This window comes from Acomys russatus, chromosome 21 (genome assembly GCF_903995435.1).
Source record: "Acomys russatus chromosome 21, mAcoRus1.1, whole genome shotgun sequence".
NCBI lineage: Eukaryota > Metazoa > Chordata > Mammalia > Rodentia > Muridae > Acomys > Acomys russatus.
The window spans coordinates 57,324,131-57,346,073 of record NC_067157.1 but is presented as its reverse complement, the minus strand read 5'-3'; the positions used below and the strand labels follow the sequence as shown (position 1 = coordinate 57,346,073).

The window sequence follows — 21,943 nt, the reverse complement described above, 5'->3', positions numbered from 1 at the left end:
TCCTGACCTGAGTGTGTTTTGTTGACTTCTCTGTCTTTGGCCCAGCTCTTACAGCCGTGTGAGTTTGCTGGGTTGACTTCTGAATTTGCTTGTTTGTCTTGGTTTCCGCCCCTGGAACTTGGCCCCATGAACACAGGGTGCTGGCCACCCCTGTTAGCTCAGGAAGCATCTGTGGCTCGATGCAGATGAGACTGGACTAACACAGGAGACATTTAGAAACAAATGATGTATGCACAGGTGTATGCACAGGTGTATGCACAGGTATATCCTAAAGCAGGGCCTGGTGTCTTGTTTTAGAGAGTGGGAGTGGGGTAGTGAAGGATCCCTGAGCTCTGGTTAGCTGAGCACTGCAGGAGCAGCATGGAGCATAAGGTAGGGCTGAGCCCCACACCCTGATCTACCCTTCTTCTTCTGTACAGGGTGGCTGTACCTTAGCTGAGTGGTCAGTGGCTCTGCAAGCCTCACAGTCAAGAGTGGCTGGCTCGCCAGGCCACTCAGTATCATATGTGGAAGTGTGTTCTAGACCAGATTTCCAGGTGGTCACAATCTCTGCCTACCTGGGGCACCACAGGAGTCATCGGCAGTGGGAGGGCAAGGGCGGTTCCTGCTGTCTGTTGTTAAGGTGGGCCTGGGCTGTCTAGTGGAAAACAGCCAAAGGACCTCACTGTCATCGCCTTTGCCAGAATGGCTCTGGCTGTGCCTCGCTGAGAAGAACACTGTGTCCAGGCTCTTTGTTCACTCAGGAGGCCATTTGCTTAGCCAGGCTATTGCTGCTACACACTGTGGGGTTGGCTGTCAGCTCTGAGGAAACCTCTTCCCAAGCTGCAGTTGCATGGATACAAACTGCTAAGAAGGGAAGCGGGAAGGCACGGAGTGCCCCTATTCCCAGAACACAAGAATTCCAGAATTCCAAAAGGAAGTGGGAATCCCCGTTCTCTGAATATGCGTGTATCATCTTCCTGCAGAAAACTAATAGATCAGTTTAGATATAATAGCTGCGTTTAGATTTCACATGTGAATGCCAAGAAAGCCGATAGTAGCTTGCTCACACAGGCACTTTGCCCAAAAGAGAAAGCTATCCCTTAGACTTCTCTCAAATGAAGAGCGATCTTTAACTTCTCAGTGGGGAGTTTACTGATTAAAGTGACTGGAAACTCAAAGTCCCTGCTTTGAGCAATGGCAGGGCAGTGGCTGCTGATGGCTGGTGTGTTGCATTGTCCAGAGTCCTGAGGTTAAAGGTCATTCCTTCCCCACCACGTGAAGCACCGGGCCTTTCATTTGCTCTCCAGTAAGTGATTTCATGCCTACACATGGATTGCCTCAGGCCCCACACAGGTGCTGCTCTGGTTGCTGTGGTTTTACTTGTTAATCTACTTGATAAGCTAGAGTCACATGAGGAGGGGGGATCTTAACTGAGGAGACACCTCCGTAGGAACTGTAGTGAGCTGAGGTGGTGCTGCCACTGGGATGTGTAAGAAAGCCAACTGAGTCAGAAGGAGCAAGCCAGCAAGCGGTGTTCTTCTACGGCCTCTGCGACAGCTCCCACCTGACTTTCCTTAGTGATGGAGTGAGGCCTGGGCGTTGTGAGATGAACTAATCTGTCATCATGGTGGGGAAAATGGTGGCGCTCAGACAGACAGGGTGCTGGAGAAGGAGCTGAGAATTCTACATCCGGATCTACAGGCAGCAGGGAGAGAGAAGAGGAGAGGAGAGAAGAGAGAGAAGAGGAGAGGAGAGAGAGAGAGAGAGGAGAGAGACTTGGGGACTGGGTTGGGTTTTCGAAAACTCAAAGCCCACCCCCAGTGACACACTTCCTCCAACAAGGCCACACCTCCCCCACAAGGCCATCTAACCCTGCTCAAGTAGTGTCACTCCCTGTGACTGAGCACATATATGAGTCTATGGGGACCATTCTTATTTAAACCACCACCTTCCTAGGGCTGCTTTTGGTCATGGAGTTCATCACAGCCCTAGGCGGATGCTGACTGAAGGATGGGTGATGACTGGTCCTTCTGTGCCGTCCGTGTCTGACTGCTTAGCCCTGCCAGGTTCTCTTTCACAGTCAGATCAGTTCCAGGCACGCAGCTTCGGTATTCTCTCTTTCTCCTCCCATCCAAGTGGTCTGCAGGGATGTGTCAGTCAGCAAGGGCAGCATCTGGGACAATGAGACCATCCTTGGTTTTGGATGTGAGAGATCCTTATCTAAAACCTTGGGAGGCAGAGGTAGGAAGATCTCTGTGAGTTTGAGCCCAGCCTGGTTACAAAGCAAGTCTACACAGAGAAACTCTGTCTCGGAAAACAAACAAACAACCAAACCAAACCAAAAAAACCCAGCACTAAAACATGTTTTGACATTACAACATGGCGGATACGCTGAAGAACATCTCTTGTCAACTGTGAACATTTTCCATTTCAAATGTCTCATTGACACAAATAAGGAAAAGGCAGGGGAACAGACATGATCCAAATGCGATGCCACAAACCCATTCCCGGCTTGGAGGACATTGGGTCTGACTTGCGAAGGGGAAACCAGACCTCTCGGGGTATTTTCATAGACACGGAGGCTCCTGGAAGGTCTAGCTGGGCTGTGAGGAGCGTGTGGACAGCAGCTGTTAGGAGTTGCTTGCAGGGCTAGCTGACAGCTCCAGAGCGCAGTCCTAGTAAGCCTGAGACACTAGTGGAGAAAGAGACTGGTAGCAGAAGAAAACACTAGGAGCTCTATCATCGCACGCATGTCATCTTGGGGTACTCACAGACAGGATGATGGGGTTGACGCCTACTAAGACAGCACCCCCAAATTAAGCAGAGGTCATTCAGTGAAGTTAAGATTTCATTAACGGGTAGCAAGGTGAGTGTGTGAAAGTCCACGTGACACTAAGTATCACATCCCTTTAAGCCCCGCCAGCTCACCTGTCCTGCTGGCATCTGCGGGATTGTGATGAGGGGCTGAGGCTCCAGAGCTCTCTGGCTGTCAGCCTCTTGGACTCTCACAGCCGCCTCACAGCCAGAGGACACCCTCAGGCGTCAGCCTCAGCCATGTTGTCTAACACTTTTTGAGACAGGCTCTCTCTGTTTGGTCTGGGGCTCACTAATTAGGCTACACTGGCTGGCCCCTCGTGTCCCAGGGACTTGCTCTCCTCTTCCAACCTACCTCGGAAGCCCTGGCATGGTGAGTACACACCACACCTGGCATTTTTCCTTGGGTTAGGGATGAGACTCAGGTCCTCACGCCTGTGAGGTGAGCGCTTTGCGCTTCGAGGAGGGGCAGTCTCTCTCCCTCATTAGCTATCCTGTGCTCTCAAGTCTGTATCAGCATAATAACCCTTGTTTAGTAAATAGTTAAAGCTGTGATTCCACAACGCTTGGCCTTTTCATATAAAGCTACAGGAGCCTCACCTGCATTGGTGGTGGCCATGGCAGTGACCAAGGCTTGTAAGAGTCACTTGCTTGTTCTGTTCTTAGCAGAAATGACCAAGACATAGCCCCTTGGGAACATCTAAGAACAATCAGCTTTACTAATAACTGGGTAGAAGGGTTGCTCTCTGGAGACAAGGCCTTACTATGTAGCTTCGGCTGACCTGGAATTCTATGTGAACCAGGCTGGCCTCAAATTCACAGAGATCCGCCTGCCTCTGCCTCCAGAGTGCTGGGATTAAAGGCGTGCGCCACCAGGACCAGGATGGAGAGTTTCTTTCTGTCTGTATGCAGGGTGGAGAATGCTGTTTGACACTCTGAACCTGGCCTGTCTCAACACAGGCATCACCTGACTTTTTAATGCTAATTAAAAGTTAAATGTTAATTAATTGCTAATTAAATGTTAAATTAACTGAATATGAAATCCAAATTCAGTTCCACAGTAAGTGCCAGCTATATCTTAAGAACTCAGTGGAGCCAGCGAGGTGATGCACGCCTGTGATCCAGCACTCAGGGAGGAGAGGCAAATGGATCTTGGTCAGTTCGAGGGCCAGCCTGGTCTACAAAGTGAGTGAGTCCAGGACAGCCAAGGCTACACAGAGAAACCCTGTGTCAAAAAAACAGCAAGGCAAACAACATTAAATGTTTTTCAGGGTTAGATGAGAAATCTAAAAGTTTTTTTCTTCTTTCGTTTAGGACAGAAGAGCGTTCATGTTTTGCGGCCTTGGCAAGTTCTCTGGACACACAAGGTACGATCAATGTATGAGACGGTGACATTCCTATCTGAAAGCAATAGGGAAAAACTGCAGAGGAGCTGATAAGCATCACAATCTTTTCCCACAGAGCGAACATAAGGTCGACTCAGCCCACAAAAGCTAGTGCATTGACTGTCCACAGCCGTAATGGCCGCCTACTTCTGGCTCAACGAGAGGTCATGGGGCTGTTTGGTACAGGCCCCACTTCCTGTCTTCCAATTGCTTTCTTCTAGGGGGCCAGCTTACCCACCTGCTGGACATCCACTGACCCCCATTCCCGTGATGGAGGGGAGCCTAAGGAATGGTCCTGGTGGTCTCTTGTGGATTCCTTCCTCCTCTACCGCCTACGGAGGGCTGCAGAATCTGCAGAGTGAGAGAGACTCTCTCCTCGCGTCATGTCACTCCCCACACGCACACCGTTCCACACAACTTCCCAGAACATTTGTCCTTCCTCCCCCTCCAACCCTCCAATGAAGCGCTACAAGATTCAGTCTTGTTTGCATTGCTCCAGAGTGACTCCAGAGCTCCATAGCCCAGGTGTGTGTGACTCTGGGGCCACGAGAGGGAGGGCTGGGTGATGATTTGACAGGACACACTGCCTTTGAGCGGCTAAGACGGGATAAATGGAACCACTGGGTTTTATGTGCCCTGGGCTTTGTAGTTGGGCAGAAATTTGAGTGTTAATCCTCATTTCACCTTATAAAAGCTTTAAGCGAAACTATGAACTTTAACAAAGCCATCTGCCTTTGGCCCTTTACGGCACCCTCCCTCCTCAAGTCTGTGAGTCCGCATGAAAAGCAAGCAGCATCTCCAAGAGGCTTGTGGGTCATGTGCATCCAGGCCATGTGGGCCTGGGAGGATTTGACAACTTTCCCTGTGGTAATTATAGTAAAAATGAGATCAATCTCTCTTCTCTCTCTTTTTTCTTTCTTCCTGTCTCTATCCTTCCTTCTTTCCTCTTTCTTCTTCTTTTTCCTTCCTCCCCCCTCTCCTTCTTTTCCTTCTTTGTCTCTCTCCCCCCTCCCCCTCCCCCTTCCCCTGCCCCTTTCTTCCCCCCTCCCCTTTCCCCTCCCCCTTTACTCCCCCCTCCCTCTCCCCCTCCCCTTCCCCTCCCCCTTTCTTCCCTCCTCCCTCTCTTTCTTTCTTTCTCTCTTTCAAGATGGAGTTTATGCAGCACTAGCCTTAACCAGCTCAATGCCCCGCCTGCTCTGTGGGTTTCTGACTGCTTCTGTGTGTTCCCCATCTGAAGGCAGCAGATGCTTTGACTTTGGTGTCACCACCATCTTGCATGGCCCTCTAGTGCAAAGCACTTCCCAGCCTTTCCTTGGCTTGATTGAAAGATTGTCATATATGTTTATGTAATTAGGTCTACTATGTGCAACATACATGTACTTGTTTTAGATGTCTATTGCACAGATGAGTTTGTCCAGCACATGCCAGTGCAGGGAATTGAGTGTAGGCACTGGCTTCTAAAGCTCTGGCCCTGCTTTAGATACTGACACCTGCCTTCCTTCTCAGTGCTCTGCAGTCAGAGGCAATAGGAGGTCACAAATGTACCCCACCCCGTTTGCTGTGGTAATGTGGCTGGCTGACAAGTTCTGTCAGGGTGTCACTACAAATGCAAAGCAGGCAAGCTCACAGATGTGAGTCAAGTACCCAGGACAGAGCTGTTCTTGAGGGGCCAGGTGGAGTCATGCTTCTCACTGCTCAGCATACACGAGGCACCCAGGTAACCCCACTTCAGAGGGAGGTGCTTGATCCCACCTTTCAAATAGATTGTAGGAGTTTTAGGGCCTGGCTAGAGGAAGCCTCAAGTGTCTGTTGGGTACAGCTGACCCACATGTGGGCACAGGACACGGAGGGACAGGTGGAATGATGCAGGGGGTGCTGTCACAATTCTTTCCACTCTTCCCTCTGCTCCTCTCTCCTCCCCTCCCCTCCTCTCTCCTCTCCTCCCTCCTCTCCTCCCTCCTCCTCCTCCTCTCCTCCCTCCTCCTTCCTCTCCTCCCTCCTCCCTCCTCTTCTCCCTCATCCCTTGCGCTTCTCCCTCATCCTCTCCCCTCCTCCCTCATCCCCTCCCCTCCTCCCTTTCCTGTCTTCTCCTCCATTCTTATCCCTCCCCTGATCTTCCTTCTCCTTGTCTTTCTGCTGCTCTCTTCCTCCTCCCCTTCCTGTTCCTCCTCCCCTTCCCCCTCCTCTGTCCTCCTCCCTCCTCTTCCTCTCCCTGCTCCCTCCTCCCCCTTCCTGGATCTTCTTCCTCTTTCCCTTTCTTCTCCTCTTCCTCCTCTTCCTCCTCTCATCTATCTTCTCTTACGAATGACAGAAGAATAGAGAACACTCCTGGTTTCTTCGAGCATAAAACCTAGAAATGGCTCTTCAGCTGTCTGGAGTTGATTTTTGGTTCAGTTCACATCAGCTTCATGAGCTGAAGTAACAGCGGATCGCTGGACAGCACAGGGCTCTGGAGGGTGGGCACCCGGTCTTTGCTCTGAGTGGGTCTTCTCTGAGGTGAAGGTCTTACACTGACACGTTTCTGAACCCTAGCTGCATTCTCTTGGTCCTCGGAACCTGAAGATGACCTTTTTTTTATTTTATTTTTTTAACCTTTACTGCAGTGTCTTTGTGTAAGAAGGCTGGAATCTGGTGGCCCAGGGTTTGAGGTGGCCCTGAGCCTGGGACCAGCACCCAATCACACTTTGTCTCCTCACTGGACCCAGTCCCCTCCTATGATGGCTGACCCTTTCTTCCACAGAGCAGCCTCTACAGTGAGGACGGCCTCGGGGTGGCGACACTCAGTACACTGTATGGCTCTGTGCTTCTGTCCTCCTTGTTCCTCCCACCTGTCCTCATCAGGAGGTGTGGCTGCAAGTGGACCATCGCCGGCTCCATGTGCTGCTATGTGGCCTTCTCCTTGGGCAACTTCCATGCCAACTGGTACAGCTGCTCTAGCCAGCCCCGTCCCCGCCCCGCCCACCCCCCTACCCCCAGTGTGTGCAACATGCACTCTCATGCAGACCTCTGCTATGGCGTTAGAAGTTAGACTCCCCCGCCCCAGCTTCTATGGAGGGATAGTGGGATAGTGTTATGGCACCCCTTCCATTTTCCCTGCATCCCAGCCTGCTTCCTATCATCCCCTGACCCAAGGGCTCAGCTTATTATCTTGGCATCTCTCCTGCGGCCTCACCTTCTCTCTCTCTCTCTCCCTCCCTCCCTCCACTAACCCCCCCCCCTCTCTGGGAGACTCAGCCAGCATGGGACCAATAGTCCACTCCCTGAACCCCCAGCTTTGACCCCCTCCTTTCCTTCATCCTTCCGGTCTTTTGCAGGTACACCCTGATCCCCACCTCATCTTGCTGGGTCTGGGTGCAGCCCCCCTGTGGTCGGCTCAGTGTACCTACCTCACCATTGTGGGGAATCTGCAAGCAGAGAAAGAGGGAAAGCCCGGCAAGGATGTGGTGAACCAGAGCTTCGGCATCTTCTTCCTTATTTCCAGTCGTCCGGGGGTGGGGCAACCTGATCTCCTCACTGCTGTTCCGCAGACATCCAGTCAAGGTGAAGGTGAGGGCTGGGTGGCTTTGGGAATAGTGGGGTCCTGGCTCCACCTAGATACCTGTCCTTACTCCAGGCAGGTGGGGACAGTCTGGGGACAGTCACGAGGCCGTGTAGCTGTCTTTCCACAGGTGCCCTGTAGACTTGGGGTGTTGTAGGGAAGGTTGAAGTCAGCTCAAGACACCCCAAGACCATGCTGTCAGCACAAAGGGGATGTGTTGTCCCAGGGGGACAGAGGGCATGGATAAGGGACAAAGACAGGAGACAGAGGAAGAGTGAGAAGGGGAGGGAAGGAGGTGTTTGTCCCGCAATGGGGGGGGATGGACAGAGGACTGCCTTCGATAGAGAGGGGACAGGCATGGCACGCAGGAAAATGGCACTCTATAAAGGTAAAAAGGGAAACTCCGTGTTAGGATGAGGCATTTTAATTTTGATTAGGTAGGTTAATTGGGTGAGCCAAAGGGGGCTTTTGATTGCTGGACTTCAATACTTTGATAGCTGGACCTTTGTAGTCAACCTCAGGAGAAGTAAGAGGACAAAAGCTAGAACGTGGTGGCTAGCTTTAGGAATGGAGTCTAACAGTTCTCAGCAGGGTGGAGGGAATTGGGGAGAAGGGCAAGGCTTGCTGGAGCCTTGTTTGTGACCTGGTTAGAGTCTTTTCAGCTGTCTGGCATGGATGGGGGGGGGGGGGAGATATTGGGGACAACATGGCACTCCTACACTCCTGCCAGTATACGTGGGTACCTGGAGCAGCTAAGAATTTACCTGGCTCACTTCCCTATAAAGTTGACCCACAGGCCAGTGTTATAACATCTGTCAAGCCTTCTCAGTACCACCCAGGGACAGAGCTAGCATCTACTTCATGCCACTCTCAGGCTGAAGGCTTCACCTTCTCCTTTCTCAGAGCAGAACTTTCCGGAAGTGCAGGCTCTGGATTAGGTGACTCCCTCCCTCCACCCTGGCTGTGAGTCTGGCTTCTCCTGGGCAATGTGCTTCCTCCCTTCATGAAGACAGTGTGTCCCAGGCAGGGAAGACACAGGGCAATGCACGTGGTCCTGTGCACAATCACGGCCGCTCAGCCAAGATGCTACAGGAAGTGATGTCAAACTCAGGCTCTGTGTGAGATGCGCCCAGACCACTACACTTACTCCCCGAGTAATGAGACAATCCCCCAGTGGCACACCCAGAGACTAACCTAGATGGTAGCCCCTCACACCTCAGAGATGTGCGCAGAGGCTGATGTCCTTGATCCCCACACACTGACAGCACTGACTATCACAGTAGTTCCAACTTGTGTGTGTGTGTGTGTGCATGTACTTGTGTGTGTGTATGTGCTGTGTGTGCTTGTGTGCGTGCATGTTTGTGTGTCATGTTAGGCAGGTATTTATGCTGAATATGTGGTTTATTTTTATTTTATGGGTATGAGTGTTTCTCCTGCATGTATGTCTATGCACCATAGGCATGCAGTTGCCTTCAGATGCCAGACAGGGCATACAATTCCCTGGAGCTGGAGTTGCAGACAGTTGTGTGTCACATTGTGGGTGCTGGGAACCAAACCTCGGTCCTCTGCGTGAGCAGCCAGTGCCCTTAACTGCAGTTCCAACCCTGCAGCCCCCACATGTTGTTCTTAACACATAAGGGAGCTAGCATTCACTTTCCGAGAAGAAAAGCGAAGTTACCTGCCATAGGTGACCACGCTTTCCCTGCTGATTTTAGCCTCAACTATCCCAACTAGCCACTAGAATTCTCACCTTGTCTTCTTGATCCCAACTTCCCAGAGGCCATCCCAGAGGGACAGCTCATGTCCTGTGGAGCCAAAGACTGCCTGACGGGTCCCATGGCCACCAACGGCACCTATCACCCCTCCCAGGAGCTCATCTACACACTGCTGGGAATCTACACTGGTACGTACAAAAAGTGCCCTACCTCTTACTGTGGTGAAGGTCCTTTACAGCCCATAAACTAACATTGTCCGTAGAAACCCGCGCCACACTCACCTGGCAGAAGGGATGCTATGGCCATGAAGGTTTTCCCAGGACAGTGTGCTTCTTCTGTCTCTGTGATCCTCCAATTGTGAGGGAGGCTCTATAGTGTGTGTATGTGTGTGTGTGTGTGTGTGTGTGTGTGTGTGTGTGTGTGTGTGTGTGTGTGTGTGTGTGGTGTGTGTGCAATGTAGTGTGCGTGTAGTGTGTGTGTGTGTGTGCGCGAGCACGCGCTTGACCTTTAATAAGTAAAGCAAAACCCCTGCCGATGATAGGACTGGGCCAATATCTGCCACTAGTCTCTGAAAGCAAACTCAGTGGCCAGTGCTGTCCAACAGAGCCACCAGTGGCCGTGCAATATGGGGGTGCACAGTTCTAGGATGGCATGTGGGTAGAAGAGCAAGAGGGAGGAAGGAGGCGGGAGGTGGGTGCCACGAGAGGCTTCTGTGTTTCTGCTGTCTCTGATCATCTGCGACCTCCTGTTTACACTGACGCTGTGGTGGGGACAGCAAGGGGTCCCCTGGCTTGTGCTTTCTCAGTCCCACCCCCCACAACCAGTTTCCTTTCTGCAGCAGGGAGGCCAGGCAGCTATGGGAACTAGTGGGCTAAATGGAACCCCACCCCCTCTCCACCATTCTTAGACAGTCCTAGAGAGCCTGGGTGTGTGAAATGGTGACGCTCTCCCCCTTGGGTGGCACTCTTCCTGGTAGGTAGGGACAGGAAGTAGGTAATTCAGGCTTTGAGCATCACATAGTCTCACTGTGTCACTCACTATTGGCTTTGCTGTAGACACGTGGGTAGCCACAGATAGTCCCGATGAATATGACTCATTTCAATAGAACCTGAGCTACACATGTATATAAAGGGGTGTTAAGCGGGTCTTGTCCCTCAGACTGTATAGTATTTATCTTTGCTCTCAAGGAAGCATGGGCCACAGGCAGGGGTGTGTGTGTGTGTGTGTGTGTGTGTGTGTGTGTGTGTGTGTGTGTGACTCTATAGCTCCTCACTTGTAGCCTGTGGCTCCTCACAGTGGTGCACACCCACAGGCCCACAGGCCCACAGGCCCCTTCTCTGCTAACAGCGTCTGTCCACACACTGGATAAATCTGGCTGGCTGGAGAATCCTGTTGCCTACGCAGCAGGTCAAGGGCCTTCAAGGTGTCAAACACAGGAATAAATTTCTTTTTCTTTCTTTCTTTCTTTCTTTCTTTCTTTCTTCTTCTCCTTCTCCTCCTTCTCCTTCTCCTTCTCCTTCTCCTTCTTCCTTCTTCTTCTTCTTCTTCTTCTTCTTCTTCTTCTCGAGACAGGATTTCTCTGTGTAGCCTTGGCTGTCCTAGACTCACTTTGTAGACCAGGCTGGCCTCGAACTCACAGCAATCCTGCCTCTGCCTCCCGAGTGCTGGGATTAAAGGCGTGCGCCACCATGCCTGGCATGAATAGATTTCCATGTTCCTCTTCGAATGACACAAAGCTTTGTGCCTTCCTTTGGTTTCCTCTCACCATCTGTCTTGGGGGAGCTTTTGTTTTTATTTTCCTTAAATGCGCACTATTCCTCTGTGGGTGGTGGCAATGCTGAGCTGCTGTGGCAGGCTTCAAGTGAAAAACAACCACAAGTTCACTGTAGACCTAACACATACGCCATCAGGTGGAGCTGGTCACCCATTATGTGACAGCCAGCTGTCCATGGGGACAAGGAGGGGCGCAACACTTCTGATCCTGGTGGCACCATCACCTGTCTGTGTGTCCTTCTAGGCAGCGGTGTCCTGGCCGTCCTGCTGATAGCTGTGTTTCTCGAGCCTGTGGAGGAAAAGCTGGAGGATGGAGGAGGGACAAGGCGCAGGCTGCCGCCTCTCTGGTCCACTGTAATGTCCACCTTCTTGCTGTTTAGAGACAAGCGCCTGTGCCTCCTGATGCTTCTGCCACTGTACAGTGGGCTCCAACAGGGGTTCCTGTCTGGAGAGTACACAAAGGTAGGAGAGACGCCCCAGGCTCACGCTGTGCCTGAAGGTGCCTCAGGGGCCCTTGAGCAGATTCAGGTTCGTGGTGTTCCCGGTCCTACAGCAGCTGAGTCCTACTCAAGTCATTGAGGCGTGGGGTCTCTGAGAAGTGTTGAACTTCTTACCTGAAGGGAGAACTTCCTGCTAGCCAGGTGTCTTCCCTAGAAGGGACAAAGCTGAGGGGAGGAAGGCGTGACCAGCTGTGTGTAAGGCGCATGTCCCTTCTGCCAACCTGGTTCCACTCTCACTGCTGTTAACCATAGGGGAAGGTGGCAAATCCACAAGTAGTGTTAGAATCCTTCCCAGGCCAGCGTTCATAGGCTGTATTGCAGCCTAGAAACCCGTGTGGCCTGCCAGCATCAGCTCTCTTGTTCACTCACTACCTGGCTTGTCTGTGCTTGCAGAAGTCCCCTCACTCGAGGCAACACAAGCAGTAGCGACACAAAGTGTGGGCCTTTCCCTAGTGGCGAAGCAATGGCAGAGACTGTCTTCTATCAGGGCCTGTCTCCAGGATCTGTCTTTCTGAGGAACCCTGGTGCTGCAGGAGGGAGGGAGCCACCCTGCCCCAGAAGCCTTGTCCTTCCGGCATGAGATCCCTTCCCAGGGCACACTGGGCTTATGCTGAGCTTTAGTGCAGATGCAGGGGGCAGGGTGAGGCTGGATGGCTGCTGTATGCTTGGGCTTACCTTTTCTCTTTTTCCTTTCTTCTCTTTTCTTTCTTTTTTGTTTTTGGTTTTTGTTGTTGTTGTTGTTTGTTTGTTTGTTTGTTTGTTTGTTTTTCAAGGCGGGGTTTCTCTGAGTAACCTTGGGTATCGTGGACTCACTTTGTAGACCAGGCTGGCCTCGAACTTACAGAGATCCACCTGCCTCTGCCTCCCAAGTGCTGGCATTAAAGGCATGTGCCACCATGCCCGAGACATCTTGAATGTCTCGGTGGTTTGCGAGTGTCTCCCTCCCCGTCAGGCATCGTGTCATTCCAGCGTCAGCCAGCTATGCCAATGCAGCCAGCATCCTTGTTCCCAGTCTTTCATCTAGTGTTCTTGATTCTGCCAGGAAGAGAGGCCAAGTGTCGAGGCTGTCCAGTGGCCTCCCTCACCATCTGGAGGACCCATGTCCTTTACCTGTCTATCCTTAGGCCTAACAAGGAAAGATGGGGCCTGCCAGTGTCCGTGTTAACTCTGTGTAGAGCACTGTGCGTACCAGACTCGTGTCAAAGAATGTGTGAAGGAGTTTGCCAAGAAGTGTGTCCGTTCTGGTCCAAAGCAGACCCTCTCGCGCGTGTCAGTGTTGCTCTCCCAGGCTGGGAGCTGCCGGTCCTAGGCCACATCGGCTTCAGGCTGGAACCGCAGTAAGGTCAGCAAGCGCAACTGACTGAGCTCTGTGCTTCCCCCCAGTCTTACGTGACCTGTGCCCTGGGCATCCACTTCGTGGGCTATGTAATGATCTGCTTCTCGGCCGTCACCGCACTGTGCTCCCTGCTGTACGGGAAGATCTCCAAGCACACGGGCAGGGTTGTGCTCTACATGCTGGGTAAGCAGGCTTGCACACAGGCGCACACGAGAGCACACAGGAGCATTTGCTCAGGGTGCTGTGTGAAGACCGTACGTTGTAGGAAGGGCTGCAGAAGAGCCTAGAAAAGGGAAGCCCTGTAGCTTGGTGCTCTCGCTGTGCCCCCTGACACCTCCTGACTTCCTCCAACAAAAGGAAGTACACATTTCCCTCTCACTGGGAGCAAGCCCAGACCCACCACTGCTCAGGTTTCTCCTGGTCTCTCTCTCCATACTGTTTAGAGACCTGGGTGGGGTCCCACAACCCAGAGCCCTGATAAGATGTTTCGCTGTGGCTCCCCACAGTCCAAAGGCCTCCCTTAGAGTCAGTCACACATCAGAGTTTTCTCCACACCATCCTGTTTTCTGAGCATTGTATGAAAGCATTAGAAAAGCTGAGAGCGCACGGGTGCGAGTGTGACGGTGGTTCCCAACACGGACTCCCGCGGAGGCCCTTCCCATCACAAGCAGAAGGAACAGCCAGCCAGCCACAGTCCTGCCTTGTTTCCTCCCACCAGGTGCCGCCACCCACCTCTCTTGCATTGTTGCCCTCCTGCTTTGGCGCCCAGACCCGGCCCAGCGTCCTGTCTTCTTCCTCCTCTCTGGCCTGTGGGGAATGGCAGACGCTGTCTGGCAGACACAGAACAACGGTGAGTGCCCAGTCCAGCCTCACGGTGCCGCCATCTCCCTCAGTCACCTGTCTAAAGGGTAGCAAGGCCAGAAGGCAGCCATCAGGGTGGGGCCCAAGCTCTCTATAGGGGGAGTAGAAGCCCTGGGTGGGCGGCAGATCCATGACCAAGGGAGGGTCTCATGGACCATGCTGTAGATCTGAGATGTGGTCTCATCTCTGAGCCTGTGTGGTGTAGGAGGATCAGGTGAGGCAAGGGCCTCCACGAGGCACCAGGCGCGTTCCCAGATGCTCACAGCTGTGCGCGGATGAGGACCCAGGGGAAGCGATGACAGAGAGGGTCCATAGGTCATCAAGACAGGGACCACGGAAAATTAGAATGCATGTCGCCCTGTGCCCTGTGGACATGATGGAGAAAGGGACACAGAGGAGAAAGACACCTGTGGGCAGAAGGTCATGCTCCTGATGGACAGTCGGAATCTGAAATGGATGTGAGGCGGCCAGTGGCTCTCAGACAGAGCCATAGATAGGAAATGTGACCCTTTGGCCCTAGAGAGCTGACTGGAGGTAGAAAGTTGAAACGACTATGAAGAAGCTGTGGTAGAGGCCACCTGAGGAAGACCTTGTTCAATTAGAATGCATGGACAGGAGGTCAGGGGTCAGGAGGTCAGGAGGTCAGGAGACTAGAAACGGGGTTGGCACATATTTGTAATGGAATGCTTCTGTCCCAGTGGGCTGTGGAATGGGAACACTGGGCCTAGGGCTGCACAGGGAGGCTCCAAGGGCGTCAGCAGGGAGAGTCAATGGTGTGACAAGGTGGGAGAAATGCCAGGGATTCACACTGGATTGGTTGGGGGTCTTGCTTCTACCCCCGAGAGCAGTCAGAGTAGTTGAGGGAGGGCAGTAGGCTGAGAAAGATGCAGGGTGTGGTGTGGGTGACAGAGTGAGGCCAAGGTGCAAACCCTCAGCCCAGAGTCTCTGAAAACAGGAAATGGCTAGATTTTTCATGTAAGATCAGGGTGTGTGTGTGTGTGTGTGTGTGTGTGTGTGTGTGTGTGTGTGTGGTGGGGGTGGGGTAATCAGAAACTCACTTTAGTGTTTCTTTGAAGTCCTAAACTATAAGATGATGACATCACAGATCACCTCAGAATTTTAGACACCTTATCCAGTCAGCACCAGAGAGGAATTGCATCAAGCCTTACACAGGCCTGAAAGAGTTCACTGAAACACACACAGAGTCCCGTTCTCTGCATGCTGCCGATCTTCTGAACTCACTGAATTTTCAAAAGCATCTAAGGAAGCAAGGAGGGCACCAGGAGAGGCAGGCTGCTTTATCCCCACCTCTAGCAATGTGGAGGTTTAAAATCATTGCAGTAAAAGCACTTTGGCTTCTTTCTCTCTGACACACATGGATAATTACTTTAGCACCCTCTTTCTTTCTTTCTATGGGCATGAAATAGTCACAGAGCACTTTTGTTAAACTTTGCAAATTACCCAAAACCCAGTGTATCTCTGTGTGTGTGTGTGTGTGTGTGTGTGTGTGTATCACAAGCACTTGAGTCCAGTGAGTGATTTGAGCAATGACTCTGTAGAATAAAGGATGCTAATTTAAAAGGAAATAATTTCATTTTTCTTACACAGGCAAGAGTATAGTTTTGTTGTTAGAAGATAAATCAGTTTTCCCAGAAGCAGTTCCCTTGAGCACGTGTGCCTGCAGCTACCTCAGTGGGAATGCTGTTGAGTGTTAAGTCCCTGTAGCTGTCTCCTCCCGGCTCCCCACAGCACAGCACATCCACAAGGCATCCACATGGTTGTCTGTCCCTTTTCAACATGGAAAGTCACGTGTAGCTTTGGCCACACCTCAAGAATAGTGCTGTGTGGGGGTGGGGAGATGGCATAGTGGGTCAGAGCTGCTGCTGGGACAGCAGGGTGACCTGAGTCATCTGGGGACCTTAGATCCCCAAGATGGAACCTGTAACTCCAGCACCGGGGCAGGGGAGTGGCAGGAGACAGGAGGCTTGCTGAGGCTTGCTGGGCAGGCACTCTTAGCAGAAAGACAGAACGCTCAAATTCTAGGAAGAGACCCTGTCTCAAGGGAATAAAGTTGAGAGTGGTCCTCCTATGGTCTCCTCCGACTATTGCACACGCCTGCACCTATTGCACATGTGTACACCTATTGCACATGCGTGCACATAAACACACAAAGGATGGCAATGTGTTCTCTTCTCATTGATAGAATGGACGAAGCTCAGCCCACCACTGTCTGAGTCACCGTTTCCCACCCTCCCCTCAGTTTCCCACCCTGTCACAGGACTCAGACACTCGCTCCCCTCGCTGGGGCTGGGTACCCTGAGGGCTCCTGGAATTTCTTCAGTCTCCCAGCAGCTACTCTGATTCATTCAGTCTGACAGCTGAGGATGGATGCAGTTGCTATAGCAACTCTCTCATGCCACTCACTGCACCGTATCTAAGACATGGAATGTCTCATCTAAAAATACACTTTGCCCTGCTCGCTGCTGAAGGGGTTATTTTCAAGTTCATAAGTGCATGAAGACTGACTTTTCCGTGCGCCCTGCTTGTTTAACCTGCTTTTCAAACATCTGAGGAGACATTTGCTCATCACGTCACCTCATCTGAGGACTAGAGTCAGCATCTAAGTCACTTCAGCCTTGAGTATCCTGAATAGATGAGGCAGGCAGGTCAGGCCGAAGCTGAGAGCAAAACAAATTTCTTTGTAAATTACGAGTTTTATGCTTATAGAGAAGTTGAGGAGACAGCACCAGGTCTGCACAGAGCCAGTGTCCAGTGCCCAACTGCTAACCATCCTTCATAACCAGGGAAAGTTGGCTGCTATCAGGACAGGGGTTTACTGCCACTCACAAAGGGCAGATGTTCTGGAACTTTCCCAGTTTACCACAAGCCCCATTTCCTCCTCTGGATCCTATGTTGGGCTCCACCTTGCACTTGTGTGTAGTTGATACAGGGACAGTCACTTGCTTGCCATGCCCCCTCACCTGTCCATCTAAATATTGCCGTAGTAGGGCACCTGTTTTCTCCTGTGCCTTCCCTTCACTTGTCTGTCTGGTTTTAGCCCATGTGGACACCTCTCCTTGCGGCTGGTTTGATTAACAGGGATTCCTGAAGGGAAAGTGGTTGCTCTGCCCAGATCCCTGATACTTCTGGCCCCGCATCCAAATCCAGGGGTGCTATGTGTCCATTTAAAATGAAAAAAAATAAAAATAAAAAACCCAAACCAAAACTGCTGAGAATATTTTTAAAAAGAAAAAAAAAAAATAGAAGTCACAGAACTAGTAAGAAAAGTCTGGGAACCTTCAAAGCAGCCCTGACTGTACTTCTGGGGACTGGGGGTGAGCATCGCGTGGTAGAGTACAGTGGCCCAAATGTTGGTGGCATACCCTGAGGGGACACATGTGGGTCCCACCAGTGTAACTCATTTCTCCGTAGTCCTGGGGACTGAGCAGGGGCTCAGCCCCACCCTGCACTGTGATGTCTCACTTGCTTGGCAGAAGAACCAGTTTTTGCTTGAGCAGATACTGACCGGATTCTTGTGGTTTTCCCCTTTAAAAGTTCTCTCCCGCCAGGCTGCCAGGCTGTGGTGGCGCACACCTCTAATCCCAGCACTCAGGAGGCAGAGGCAGGTGGGTCGCTGTGAGTTCAGGCCAGCCTGGTCTACAAAGCAAGTCCAGGACAGCTAAGGCTACACAGAGAAACCCTGTCTCGAAAAAAAATTTTTTCTCTCTCATTCTCCAGAAATCTCACATGGGCTCAGCAGCGGTTCATCCTGCTAGCAGCTAATCAATACATGTTTTAATTATAACTGGACTGAGTCTACGGCCCTTTCTCCAGGGAGCCACAAACCCCACAACAACACACACTGAATCCTTTGCTCTCTTTCCCTCATCCTTAGAGTGAGGACTGGCCAGCTCCCTCCAGCAGCTAATTCTCTGTGACTCCCATGTTTCTCTGCTGCCCACTGCCCGAGGATGTCATCTGACTTGTCAGCATCATTCTATGCTTTTATTCTTCTTTTTCTTTTTTAGAAGAAAAATATCTAGATTTTTTTTTTTTCTCCAAGAAAACTTGCTGTACCAAAACCTATGTTCAGGATCATAACGGATCGTGTTTGAGGTCTTTGTGTATGTCTGTCCATGGGTGGTATTTGTGTGTGTGTTTTTGTGTATGCACGTGGTATCTGCATGCGTATGTGCATGTATGTGCATGCATGCATGTGGACAACAGAGGTCGGCATTGTGTTAGTCATGCTCCAAGTGGTTTTTTTGAGACTGAGTCTCTGTTTGATCCAGGGGGGTCAGCCAGCTAGCAAGCCCTGGGAACCCTCCCTCTTGTGTCCCAGCCCTGGGACTACGGGCTAGCACCTGGCATCTTCTGTGCATGTGGGAGTCTGAACTTAGGCACTCATGTGTGCACATGGGCGCTTAACCCATGGAGCCATCTCCCCGGCCTGTTTGAGGTCTTAAACACATCTTCACTGCTGTCTCTCCTCCCCAGCTCTTTATGGTGTCCTATTTGAAGAGAACAAAGAAGCTGCTTTTGCCAACTACCGCCTTGGGGAAGCCATGGGGTTCGTCATTGCCTTCGGGTACAGCTCATTTCTGTGCGTGTCCACCAAACTCTATGTTCTCTCGGGGGCCTTGAGTCTGGCCATGGTTGCTTACGGGACTGTTGAGCACCTGGAATCCAGGGCTGTTTGCAAGGCCCTTGCTGCAGAAGAGAAAAGCCAGGCAGAAGAAGAAGAAATGAGAACAGAAATGTGAGTGCAGGCAAGCTGTGGGCTAGAAGCCGCTCAGCAGAGCTCAGCGGAGGAGGCGTCCTGTGGAGCAGCGCTCAGGAGAGGGACCCAGCTCTGCACAGGTGCTTCAGCGATCCGTGGGCGTTATGAAGACCATCTGTAGGGTTTTTTTTTATATGTATTTTTCTCAATTTAACAAATTTCCAGTACATTTTTCTACTCCTAGAGATCAAAAGTATACCCACAGGGCTGGCAATATACCCCGGAGCTTGTGTGACTGCTTAGCAAGCACAGGGCTACACGATCAGTCCCCAATACTACAAAAAGAAAACAACTAGGTAGTGGGGTGGGGGGAGCTGCTCAGCCAGTAAAGTACTTTCCAGACCAATCGTATGGAGTCAGTTTGAACCCCTAACACCCATGGGAAAAAAAAATCAGAATTAGGGAATGGTAGAGCATGCTTGCGACTCCAGCACAGGAAGGCAGGGGAGAGAGACCCGTGGAGGAAACAGCTAGCCAGGCCCACGAGCTCCAAGCCCAGTGAAAATCTTGGTCTCAAAAACTAGGGTTAAGATGGGTATAGTGACGCACGCCTTTAATTCCAGCACTTGGGAGGCACAGGAAAGCTGACCTCTGTGAGTTCGAGGCCAGCCTGGTCTACAAAGTGAGTCTAGGACAGCGAGGGTGACACAGAGAAACCCTGTCTTGAAAACCAAACCGAACCAAACTAAGGTTAATTGCAACCAAGGACACCCAATGTCAACCTCCTTTTTATACACAGACACACACGCACACGCACATGTACACACAAAATATAAACGAAACACCGAAAAATTCCAGAATAGGTTTATCTCAATTTTTGGTTTTGTTGTGCTTATTAGAATAACCACAATTTTACTAACTGGGTGAACATCTAACACTACAAATTTGACAAATGGATTTTAAAAAGTCAGTCGAGCTCATTGGGTGTTCGGCCACTCGGTGCTTGTGCCTCTTGGAATTTCCAGGCAGCTTTTCTAAATAAAAATACACTTTCTAAAGACACTCTCTCTCTCTCTCTGTCTCTCTCTCTCCTCTCTCTGTCTCTCTCTGTCTCTCTCTCTCTCTCTCACACACACACACACACACACACACACAAGCGCACGCGCGCGCGCATGTGTCACACATGTATGCTTGCCATGTCAGGGATTATGCATGTTAGAAGCCATTGGAAGGTTTTCAAACGTTTGCTGGAAACACAATGGTCAAACATAATTCATGCACAGTTCCTTCCAGGTGCTCATGCTGTGGCCATGATTGGGTCAGCTATGGCACGTGGGCTCTGTGCACATGCTGTGGCCGTGATTGGGTCAGCTATGGCACGTGGGCTCTGTGCACATGCTGTGGCCGTGATTGGGTCAGCTATGGCACGTGGGCTCTGTGCGCATGCCGTGGCCGTGATTGGGTCAGCTATGGCACGTGGGCTCTGTGCGCATGCCGTGGCCGTGATTGGGTCAGCTATGGCACGTGGGCTCTGTGCACATGCTGTGGCCATGATTGGGTCAGCTATGGCACGTGGGCTCTGTGCACATGCCCTCTCTATAGTTGCTGTCCTCATCCGTCCTCCCTTTCACGCCTTCCATCTTTAACATCTCTATCAGTGGCACACCTGCCGTTTTTCCACCCCCACTTTTTCACCTAAGACCTTTGTCATGATGGTGGATGGTCTGCATGCCTTGGTGTTCCCACATGGAATGCAGGATTCCTTGAAGAGTAAATTTTTCTTCTTCCAAAGTGTTTCCCTCGTCTCCATCCTGTGCCCCGAGAGGTCATCAGTGACAGGGGTGGGGAATTTCTATTTAATTTTTTTTTTTAGTTTTATTATAATTCATTCAGATTAAATGCCAATTCTTATCCCCTCACTTGTATCTTCCCATTTGCACCCTCTCTCCCTCTTCACCCTATTCCCCTCCCCTAGGCCTCTGACAGAAGGGGACTTCCTCCTCCACCATATGACCACAGCCTATCAGGTCTCATCTGGATAGCCTGCTTCCCCTTCCTCTGTGTGGCGCAGGGCCTCCCCACCAAGGAGAAGTGATCAAATAGGGGGCATCAGAGTTCATGTCAGAGGCAGTCCCTGCTTTTCCCACAACTGTAGAGAGTGAGCTCTCCATTGGCTAGATCTGAACGGGGGGTGGGGGGGTGGGGGGCGGTCTAGGTTTACTGCATGCATTGTCCTTGGTTGGTACAACAGTTTGTGCAGGCCCCCTGGATCCAGATCAGCCAGCCTTGATGGTCTCCTTCTGGGGCTCCTGAACCCTCTGGGTCCTTCTGCCCCTCAGGTCTTCCATACCACTCTCAGCACTCCACTCAGAGTCCAGCAGTGAGTCCCAGCATCTGTCCCAATCCCTGGGTGGAGACTCTCAGAGGACATCTATGTTGGGCTAATATCCACTTATAAGGGAATATATACCATGCATGTCTTTCTGGGTCTGGGTTAACTCAGGATGATCATTTCTAGTTCCATCTATTTGCCTGCAATTTTCAAGATTTTTTTTTTAATAGCTGAGTAGTATTCCATTGTATAAATGTACTACAGTTTATTTATTCTTTGGTTGAGGAGCAGCTAGATTGTTTCCAGATTCTGGCTATTATGAATAAGCCTGCTATGAACATAGTTGAGCAAATGTCCTTGTTGTATGGTGGAGCATCTTCCGGGTATATGCCCAGGAGTGGTAGAGCTGGGTCTTGAGGTAGACCTATTCCCGATTTTCTGAGAAACCACCCAATTAATTTCCAAAGTGGTTGTACAAGCTTGCACTCCCACCAGCAATGGAGGAGTGTTCTCCTTTCTCCACATCCTTGCCAGCATGTGCTGTCACTTGCATTTTTGATCTTAGCCATTCCGGTGGGTGTAAAGCGACGCAGGAACTGGAAAGATTATGCAGATATGTACCTGTAGCCTTAGGTGCTTCATGCATGTAAATCCCTGTCTCCCAAATGCCTGTGTGACCTTCTGAGAATGGTGTGGCATCCTTAAGAGAGGTTGTCTGAGGGCATTGACATGGGAGATGTGGACCTCACTCACACCCTGCTGCTGAGAACTCAGATGCCTGCTGTTCCTGCTTTGGAAAGCCTTCCTACCTGGGACCTCTCTTGTTCCTTCCTCCTCCCTGCCACCTCCCATCCTGCCCCTCTGTGGCTCTGCCCCACAGGCCAGTAACAGCCCTCTGAGATGCAAGCCTATTTTCTCCTAGTGCATCCTTAATACAGAGAATACAAAACAGGCTCACACATCACACAGGACTGTACCACACGAAGA

The 21,943-nt window shown here is 51.2% G+C and overlaps 1 protein-coding gene across 1 annotated transcript in view; it reads left to right on the top strand.

The window, feature by feature from the left end:
- LOC127205177 (protein unc-93 homolog A-like) overlaps nucleotides 1–18,667 on the top strand; it is a 28,549-nt gene extending 9,882 nt beyond the window's left edge. The window contains exons 2-8 of the mRNA XM_051164360.1: nucleotides 6,922–7,197; nucleotides 7,496–7,727; nucleotides 9,497–9,622; nucleotides 11,452–11,669; nucleotides 13,091–13,226; nucleotides 13,762–13,893; nucleotides 18,402–18,667. Coding sequence (XP_051020317.1) covers nucleotides 6,922–7,197; nucleotides 7,496–7,727; nucleotides 9,497–9,622; nucleotides 11,452–11,669; nucleotides 13,091–13,226; nucleotides 13,762–13,893; nucleotides 18,402–18,667 — 1,386 coding nt within the window. The remainder of the gene's footprint in view (nucleotides 1–6,921; nucleotides 7,198–7,495; nucleotides 7,728–9,496; nucleotides 9,623–11,451; nucleotides 11,670–13,090; nucleotides 13,227–13,761; nucleotides 13,894–18,401) is intronic.
- The last annotated feature ends 3,276 nt before the right edge of the window (nucleotides 18,668–21,943 follow it).